The sequence below is a fragment of the Anomaloglossus baeobatrachus genome, chromosome 8 (genome assembly GCF_048569485.1).
Source record: "Anomaloglossus baeobatrachus isolate aAnoBae1 chromosome 8, aAnoBae1.hap1, whole genome shotgun sequence".
Lineage (NCBI taxonomy): Eukaryota > Metazoa > Chordata > Amphibia > Anura > Aromobatidae > Anomaloglossus > Anomaloglossus baeobatrachus.
In genome coordinates this window covers 154,360,510-154,370,205 of record NC_134360.1, presented here as the reverse complement: position 1 = coordinate 154,370,205, position 9,696 = coordinate 154,360,510, and the positions used below count along the sequence as shown (strand labels likewise).

The window sequence follows — 9,696 nt, the reverse complement described above, 5'->3', positions numbered from 1 at the left end:
TGCACTATTAAAATTAACAACCTGTGGATTGATAGAACAATGTTATCACTTAGTTAACAATAGAGCTTAAAATGGTAAAGATTGGTATATTAGACAAATAGAGAATGTTTTGTTATGGGAAATAATAATTTCCTAACATTATAGATCAGGGCTGGGATAAATGTGGTCCAAGACAGCTGAAGGATTCAAAACAGCGGACCACGGGCCGCACCATGTCCTAAGTTGCTTGCCAGGCCGTCGCTGCTGCCCGCCGCCCTATGGCACCGCTATTCATAGGATTAGGATATCGGTGAATATACTGGTGAAACAGGATGACAGCCCCTTCTTCCACCAATCAGAGTGTGAGACAGCTGTTCAGAGGCTCAGTGCAGCAGAGCTGCAGGGGAAGTAGGAGAGTATGTGTTGTGTTATTGTATTTTTTCATAGGTGTATGAGCACATACTGTTTATAGGGGGAAGGAGGGGAGCCAGCACTGCTTATGAATGACATGCAACAATGAAGAAATAAAAAGTGTGATATTCACAAATTCATTCCTACTGTAACAATTCAATGAGATTTTTTGCAAATGATTGATCAATGATTTGAGCCCCCCTGCCCCGTCACGGCAAATCTCTACAGGGGGGTCCCTAACGCTATATTATAAATTTTTATTGTACCATAAGGTCTCATATAATGAGCAGGACCATATGAAAACACCACTTACCCGAGACATGTCTGAACCGGTGTGGTTCTGCCACACACACTGGCACCTGGGCTGCCTTTATTCGCAGTTGTCAGTCCTTGCAGCATGGGAGCAGTTCAGACATGTCTCAGGTAGGTGGTGTTTCTTATATGGTCCTGCTCATTATATGAGACCTTATGGTACGATAATAATTTATAACATAGTGTAGGGACCCCCCTATAGAGATTTGCCGTGACGGGGCAGGGGGGCTCAAATCATTGATCAATCATTTGCAAAAAATCTCATTGAATTGTTACAGTAGGAATGAATTTGTGAATTTTACACTTTTTATTTTCTCATTATTGCATGCCATTCATAGGCAGTGCTGGCTCCCCTCCTCTTTGTGTTGATAGGGGGCTATGTGGAGCTTATAGAGTATATAGGAGGGTCAATGTATTTAGAAGGCTATGTGGGCTCATGTATATAGCAGGCTACGTGTGGGCTCACATCGGAAACTTGTGGTGGGTTCATTCTGTATTTAGGAGGCTATATGAGGGCTCATGCTGTATTTAGGAGGCTTTGAGGGCTCATGCTGTATATAAAGAGGCTATATGGGGGCTCACTGTATATAGAGGGGCCATGTGTGGTCTCACACTGTATATAGAGGGGCTATGTGGGGTTTATACTGTATATAGGAGGCTATGTGGGGGCTCATACTGTATATAGGAAGCTATGTGGGGGCTAATACTGTATATGAGAGGCTATATGAGGGCTCATACTGTATATAGGAAGCTATGTGCTGCTATTGAGCTCAAATATTGAGCTATTCCTGCTCTGAGCAGGGGGTTGGACTAGATGACCCAGGAGGTCCATTCCAACTGTAATATTCTATGATTCTATCATTCTATGATTCTATGTGGGGGGCTAATACAGTATTTAGGAGGCTGTGTGTGGGCTTGTATGGTAAATAGGGCAATATCAGCATACTTAATTCTGCTCAATATTAAATGATACAATTATTATTATTAGTAATATAAAATAATCATAATTTAATATTGATTAGAATTAATTTCAGTCTATTGGTTCGGGCCACACACCAGTCACAGTCTTAAATATGGCCCCTCTAAAAAAATAATTCCCCACTCCTGCCATAGATTATAGCATTTCAGCACAATCTTCATTCTTAATAAAGTTTAGCGATTCGGGGGCACTCTCATAGAGCACAATAAAAGACTCCTCATCGCCGGTCATTGAATTATCTTGTGAATGATGAGTAGAACACGCACTGTCCACAGTCCATTGGTTTTCAGAGGATCCTTCAGCATCACTGGATAATAATTCCGGGTTGTAAGCAGGTGTGTCATTAGGTTCCTTAGCACCAGGTGACGTCACCACTTGTTTTTTCTCACTGGAAAGAGTCTGAAAAAGAATTACTAGAAGTAATTACATATTGAGATCACAACATTTACAGATTGTATTGGTGTATGAATAAGGCAATCTAATAAAAAAATGCAAATAGTCTTATAAATAGTGAAAATTATTTGTCTTTCTGTCTCCTATGGCTTGTAAACCGAACCCAAATGTCACGGTCGCCATACATATTACTCTAAAGTAGCCAAGCCCACCGAGATTAGTAGGACCGACCTACAGTCTACTGTCAACCTATAGATGATTTCAGGTTAGAGAAGGCTCTAGCACGCCTGATTTCCAACGACCGATCCTTTTGTTCTCAAGTAGAAAAGTTGCTGTCAGAAGAGTCTGGAAGTAGCTTTCTCCCTAGGAGAACACAGGATCGCTCCGCTGAGTCGGTGGAGCTGTCTACAGCAATGTAATATGCATGGAGTCCTTAAAGGGAACCTGTCACTAGAATTTTTGGTATGAAACTAAAAGAATCCCCTTCTGCAGCTCCTGGGCTGCATTCTAGAAAGGTTCATCTTGCTACTGGCCCCCCTTTCAGACCTAAATAGACACTTTATAAAATCTTACCTTTTGGTATGCTAATGAGCTTGTCTGGCCACGGGGAATGGCTGTATTGCGTACGTTATTCCCCCTCCTGCCGCTGTTCTCCGTCCCCCAGTGTTGATTGACATAGATGAGGCCGCCGCCCTCATGTTACTCAGTGCTCCTGAAGTCTCGCGCATGCCCAGTGGCACTATCGCGGGACTGAGCACTGTTCAAATCGCGAGCGCCGGTGATCTTATTGCACAGGCGCAAAATTATGGGCGAGTACTTGGATGATGCTGGTGATGACAATGTCATTACCAGCGTCATCCAAGTAGCCACCCATAATCTCGCGCCTGTGCAATAAGATCACCGGCGCTTGCGATTTGAATAGTGCTCAGTCCCGCGATAGTGCTCCTGAAGTCTCGCGCAAGCCCAGTGGCACTGAGTAACATGAGGGCGGCGGCCTCATCTACGTCAATCAACACTGGGGGACGACGAACAGTGGCAGGAGGGGGAATAACGGACGCAATACAGCCCGCCCCCGTGGCCAGACAAGCTCATTAGCATACCAAAAGGTAAGATTTTATGAAGTATTTATTTAGGTCTGAAAGGGGGGCCAGTAGCAAGATGAACCTTTCTAGAATGCAGCCCAGGAGCTACAGAAGGGGATTCTTTTAGTTTCATAGTGAAAATTCTAGTGACAGGTTCCCTTTAAAGGGAACCTGTCAGATACACTCAGCAGCATTCACATTTTCACTTCAAAATTCCTTTCCTAGCCAGCCCTGGATAATATCATGTGTTCCAGTCCCCAGAGGTGTGATAATATGAAAAGAGGGCCAATTAGTCTGGGGAGACAATTCCCGTTTGACTAGTCAAGGCCCTAATTTGCATACAAAAAAGAAGATAAATGATTTTTCACACATTGATTTTAGAGAATGGTGTTATCCAGGGCTGGTTAGGAAGGGCATTTTGACGTGCATATGTGAACGCTGCTGGGTTGGAAGGCATAAGGGACCTGACAGGTTCTCTTTAAGGGGAAGCTTTTAGCAGGATTTCACACCCCAAACTATTTATATTGTATGTACATGTACCTCCTTCAAAGTCAAGTTGAGCAATACCTTAACATTACCAGTCCTTTACTCCCTTCCAGGCATTTGAATTGATATGTGACTGACAATTAGTAGCTCTGAAGCCTCTGTTACTTCAGCTCTATTCCCCATGTTCTCCTGTAAGGGTTCACTCATATCACCGTATAACACGTACATGCGTTATCCAATGTTTTATCGGATAGCATTTGGACCAATATTATGCTATGTGACAGTGCTGATCAGAGCATTTTTCTTATGCATTCAGCATGAGAAAAAAATGCGCAGCATGCTGACACTGGCAGTGCACAGCGGATGCCACTCACCCATACAAGTCTATGGGTGTGTAAGAGATAGTCGTGTTTACCCCGCCCTTATAGTATTATGCTGTTCCCCTGTTTTGAAAAGAGCGTGTTCAATACTAAGTAGGTTGCCATTGTCGTTGCATATTATAATGTATGCAAGAAGATATACTACTGCTAGCAAAATGCGGTTCCTGGATTAAGCAGTGCTGGGATGGTGTAGCAGTTCGCTCCACCTAGCATTGAGGCCCAATTATGTAAAGAATATATTTAAGTAATGTTTAATGTGTTGCACCTGTATTAACAATGTATTAGCTAGAGTATGGGTTTCAGTACGCATAAACAATGTTGGACACTTCCTGGTATGGAGGGGGTTCAGAGGTAGGTGGGGAGGAGTGATAGATGGCCAATGAGTTGGTTAGAGAGACGGGTCTGGTGAGGAGTCAGTTCTGTACCAGGGATCATGGACTAAAGACGCGGCATGGATTGAGGGCCAGTCAGGGAACCCTGAGGTATCCTATTAAAAAGGTCTGGAGACTATGGGTCATCCTGACGAGCTTATAGAGTCGAGCGACTAGAGAGCTGTCACGGCGGTGATAATGGTGGGGGAAAGGCGGCACAGATGCCTGGCAGCTTACATACTAGTTCCAACATAGCGGGGATAAGTCGAGAGAAAGTACCCCAGAGAACAAATACAGCAGAATTGTAGCAGTGAGGCCATGTCTGTCATACCAGTGAGAAGGCAAATAAACTGTTCAAGTTATGTTTGCCGAACGAACTCTTGTGTCAGGTGTTTTACTATTGCGTCTACGATGGGGACCGGCTGCAGGGTGATGGACACCAACCTGAAGAGAACAGTAAGTGTCTCACATCCCAGCCAAAATGATCCACACACACAGACTCTCTGTGGTGTAGGAGTGCGAAGCCCCCACAGCTCGGCGTCCGCACCTTCCTACAGTTGCATGGAAATCATCAGACTTTAGAATTCAAAGCAAACGAAAATATGCAACGGAGTCAGATCAAAATCAGCCACAAGTGAGGCAAGATAGGGGTGTAGTGAACAGCTGCTATGTGGGTGGTGCACAATCTTATTAGACCAGTGTGTCGACACTCTCAAAAAATAGAAGAAATGTATAGAGATGGCACTCACCATAGCATCTTGAAAACATGGCAGGGGATGGGGTGCATAGTACAAACAGACAACAGCTGTTTTGCACTAAGTGCACTTCCTTGGGTCCTGTATGACTGTATACAGGATCCCCGTACACAGGACCCACCGGCTGTGTTTTCATGTGAACACAATAAAGATAAGCAGTTTTCAATATGCTATGGTGACTTGGTGAGTGCCATCTATATACATTTCTTCTATTTTTTTGAGGAAACCATCGGACTGCACTCGGATGACATCTGAGTGCAGTCTGATTTCCACGAACTCACAGAATGGAGAGAATGAAGACATTTTTTCCGCCATCTCCTCCTCAACTCTGCTACGATTCTCTCATACAAAAGCTTAGCGTTGGATCACTCTAAGCCAGGGGTCAAGAACCTTTTTGGATGAGAGAGCCATGAACGCCACATATTTTAAAATATAATTCCGTGAGAGCTATACAATATGTTTCAAAGTAAATAAAAGTAAATATGTGAATTTTATGTAAGGCCAACACTTTTAAAGTACAGTAAGTCTACTTTTTTACCATTAATATGCCTCTTATATTAATTCCCCAGGGGGGAGCGGTGGTGGGGAAGCGGCTCAGAAGGTTTCAGGAGGCAGGGTAGGCGATGCTGCGGACACGGAGGAAGGGGTGTCGCGACTTAAGAGGGTCAGTGTGCGGAGGGTCGGCGATACATCATTGTGAGGCAGTGGAGGGTCGACAATACTGCGGACTCGTGGGGTGTTGTCGCGGCGGCGAGGACCATTGCTCTGCCGGTGGGCTGTTTTGAATCTCTTGCAGTTGACAAGATCAACTTCAAGAAAATGGCTGTGGCATGTGCGCAGATCGATGAGATGGACTTCAAGAAAATGGGCACGGAGTCATATCTGCGCACGCGCCGCCTCCACGGCCATTTTCTTGAAGTTGATCTCATCAACTTTGGGAGATTCAAAGCAACCCACCCACCGGTATATAAATGGTGCTCGCTGCCACAACACCCCATCAGCCTGCAGTATTGAGGACCCTGTGCCTTCACTGCTGTCCCCGTAAGCCATATGCGGTTTGTAAAATTCATCCCCATTTTTGCCTCCAGTTTCGGGGAAAAAAGTGCGTTTTACAAACCGGAAAATACGGTATCTTTTAATTAAAGATTTGTCTGTAAGTCAGATGCAGCTATCAAAAGAGCCATATCTGTCTCGTGAGTCATAGGTTCCCAACCCCTGCTCTAGGCTGACACCTGGATCAGAGTTTGATCGGAGTGTCATTAACATACTAGATCCAATTCTCTTGCAGACACGATATATTGTTGATTTGTTTGGCCCCATTTTAAAGTGATGTCTCCATTTCCTGAAGTCACACAGCATAGAGACTATCAGTAAAGCAGGAGGAAATGGCACTGGGTGAGGAATAGAGCTGGAGGGGAAGAGGCTTCAGATCTACAATAGTCATTACATATCAATTCAAATACTGGAACAGAGTAATTGACTGACCATATAAAGGGATTGCCGGACTTGACTTTTAAAAAGCTGTATACAAATGTGGCGCCCCTGACCTGGTCAGGCACCACTGAGTACTGCACCCATGCTGGGTCAGTACAAAACAGGTAATCCCAAAGGCTGACTAGGGTGTGGACACACAGACACTTAGTAACCAGGACACACACAGGGCTTAGAGGGGACCTCTGGGGAGACCCAGGGAGGGGGTGTGGCCCTCGCATCCCAGCTAGTGGTGGGTAGTGGGACTGGAGACAGGGAGTTGTTCAGTGGCAGTCAGAGGAGTAGGAGTGGAGGAGCCGTGTCTGAGGTGTGGAGTAGAAGATCAGGACACGCTCAGACCCTGCACCTGTAGTGGCTGCTGGCGGGGGAGAGAGGCTACCCAGTGGTGCTGCCTGAAATCCACCTAGTGCAGACGTCGCTGATTAAGGAGAGTACCAGTAGACCAAGCCCGCACGGGGAAACAGGTCCCTAGAGCAGGAACCCATCTACTCGGCCTGCTAAACCTGCTGGTGAGGGTACTGGATGTACATCACCGAACCACACAGAGTCCGCAGCATCAGCAGCAACAAGGGGGCCCATAAGGAGGATTGAGCCTGGAGCCATCTTAACCTTGGTCCACGCTGCCAGCAAACGGGCCAGAAAGAGGAGAACAGCAGTTGCGACTTCCCTGAGTGATCCCTGCAATACTACAAGGAGTCACCCCAAACAAGAAGGGCTAGGAAGGCGAGTCAGCAGTCACCCCTACATCAGCCGAAGGGATACCTGGTTCCACCTGGTTCATCATAGCATCGCCCGGGTTGACTCACAGCTACCATCTGAAAGTGAGTAAAAACCCTGAAAGACATTGCTGCTTGTGTGTCAGTTCTTCTGCGACCTGTGGTACTACACACTTACACTGGGCCCTGGGGCCAGCCTCACTCTCGGGAGGCCACAACAACTGACTACATCTACCATCAGCACCAGGCACTCCCTAAACTGCAGTGGCGGTCACCCCTTGATCGCGATTACTGAGAGTGGCATCACGATTCCCATTGAAGTTAACCTGACCTGCCTGTTGTCAGAAGAATCCCAGCACGTAGAGTCCCTGAAGACCCTGAGGCGACCTCCACATCTGGCGTCACGAACAGGATCAGGACTAGACCTGTTAAGACAAGTGACCATGTGCCTTGGTGGTCCGTTTGAAGAATTTGAAGCGCCGCCATGTTGCCACCACAGAAAGCGCGCCAAGAAACAACAGCAGCGCGCGCAAGAAGAAGTAACCGCCCACGAAGAGGTGTGGCTACCCAGAGATTCCTTGGAGCGCTCTGACCTTGCGAGCGATGAGGGCAGATCTGACCTTACCCGGCGGAGAAGTTCCAGGCTGGTGGAATAGGAAGGAAAAGTCACAAGTCTGCTGCAAGAAACAAAACCCGGAGAGTGCAGAAAGGCAAGGCCGGACTGGCCATAGGGCAATTCTGGCAAATGCCAGAAGGGCTGGTCCCTGTAGTGGGCTGGTCGCTGTAGTGGGCTGCTCACTCTATAGTCACCGCCACTCTCCTCAGCAGTCTGCACGCCGGGCAACAATAATTTGCCTTGCGCGTAGTAGCATTACTGAAAGCAGCAGGAGGCAGCACGCTGTGCTGTGACGCCCCGGCCCTGCAGTTTAGTGAGATCCTGTGCCTAGTGTACTGCTGAGGAAAGCGCCAGTGACCGCAGCTCCCTCCTTCCTGTTCAAATGTGTTTGCGTCTCTCAGACGCAAATACATTTGATCAGTGACAGCGCCGGGCCTGGGGCTCCGGCGTGCAACAACGTGATGAGAGCAGCACCTTGCTGACATCATCACACTGCTGCGGGCGCTGCTGAGACATGTTGGACAGTTGTAAGAGCTCCGTGGAGGAGCAGTAGATGGAATGTGTACTCACTATGGATGAGTGAGGAGGGGATTAGGGCACATAACGGGGGAATATTTGTGAAAGGGACACAGCTTTGCGAGAGGCGGGGGGGAAGGGGAATACTTTATCCAGAGGGGCAGTGTGTGTGAGGGGGGGTATTTTACATAACGGCAGTGTGTGTATATATATATGGGGGGTATAATATTTTGGAAAAGGGCAGTGTGTGTATATATGGGGGGTATAATATTTTGGAGAGGGCCAGTGTGTGTGTGTGTGTGTGTGGGGGGGGTATAATATTTTGGGGAGGGGCAGTGTGCGTGTGTGGGAGGATATAATATTTAAAGGAGGGGCAGTGTGTGTGTAGGGGGGTATAATATTTTGGAGAGGGGAAGTGTGTGTGTGTGTGTGTGTGTAGGGTGTAAAATATTTGGAGAGGGGCAGTGTGTGTGTATAATATTTTGGAGAGGGGCAGTGTGTGTAGGAGGTTATAATATTTGGAGAGGGGCAGTGTGTGTGTCTATGGGGGGTATAATATTTTGGAGGGGGGCAGTGTGTGTGAGGGTATAATATTTTGGAGAGGGCCATTGTGTGTGTTTGGGGGGGTATAATATTTTCGAGAGGGGCAGTATGTGTGTGTGTGGGAGTATAATATTTTGGTGAGGAGCAGTGTGTGTGGGGGTATAATATTTTGGAGAGGGGCAGTGTGTATGGGAGGAGATATTTTGTGAAGGAAGCACAGCAAGTTATTATTTAGTAGCCCAGCATGGGAGATATTTATATTTTTGGGGCAGTATACTGATACTTTTATTTTTAAAGGCACTGTGTCAGGAGAAGAACAAAGAGGGAGGTCTTCAGAGACTAGCTGTGGGCATGAAATCTCATCATGGTGTCTGTACTACGTGGAGTCAAAAGGGACAGGAACAACTCATTCATGTTCTAGTGGTGGCTCTGGTGCAGCATTCATGTGCTGATGGTGGCTCTAGTGCTGCATTCATGTGCTAATGGTGATTCTGGCACTGCATTCATGTTCTGGTGGTAGTTCTGGTGCTATATTCATGTGCTGATGATGATTCTGGTGTGGCATTCATATACTGATTGTGGCACTGGTGCTGTATTCATGTGCTGATGGTGGCTCTGGTGCTGCATACATGTACTGATGGTGGTTCTGAACATGAAAATCCAAAA

The 9,696-nt window shown here is 46.7% G+C and overlaps 1 protein-coding gene across 1 annotated transcript in view; it reads right to left on the bottom strand.

Annotated features, from left to right (window-relative positions):
• Nucleotides 1-1,021: 1,021 nt before the first annotated feature.
• The window catches only part of LOC142249311 (uncharacterized), a 156,754-nt gene continuing 148,079 nt past the window's right edge, over nucleotides 1,022-9,696 (bottom strand). Inside the window, exon 12 of the mRNA XM_075320945.1 lies at nucleotides 1,022-2,080. Coding sequence (XP_075177060.1) covers nucleotides 1,817-2,080 — 264 coding nt within the window. The 3' untranslated portion in view covers nucleotides 1,022-1,816. The remainder of the gene's footprint in view (nucleotides 2,081-9,696) is intronic.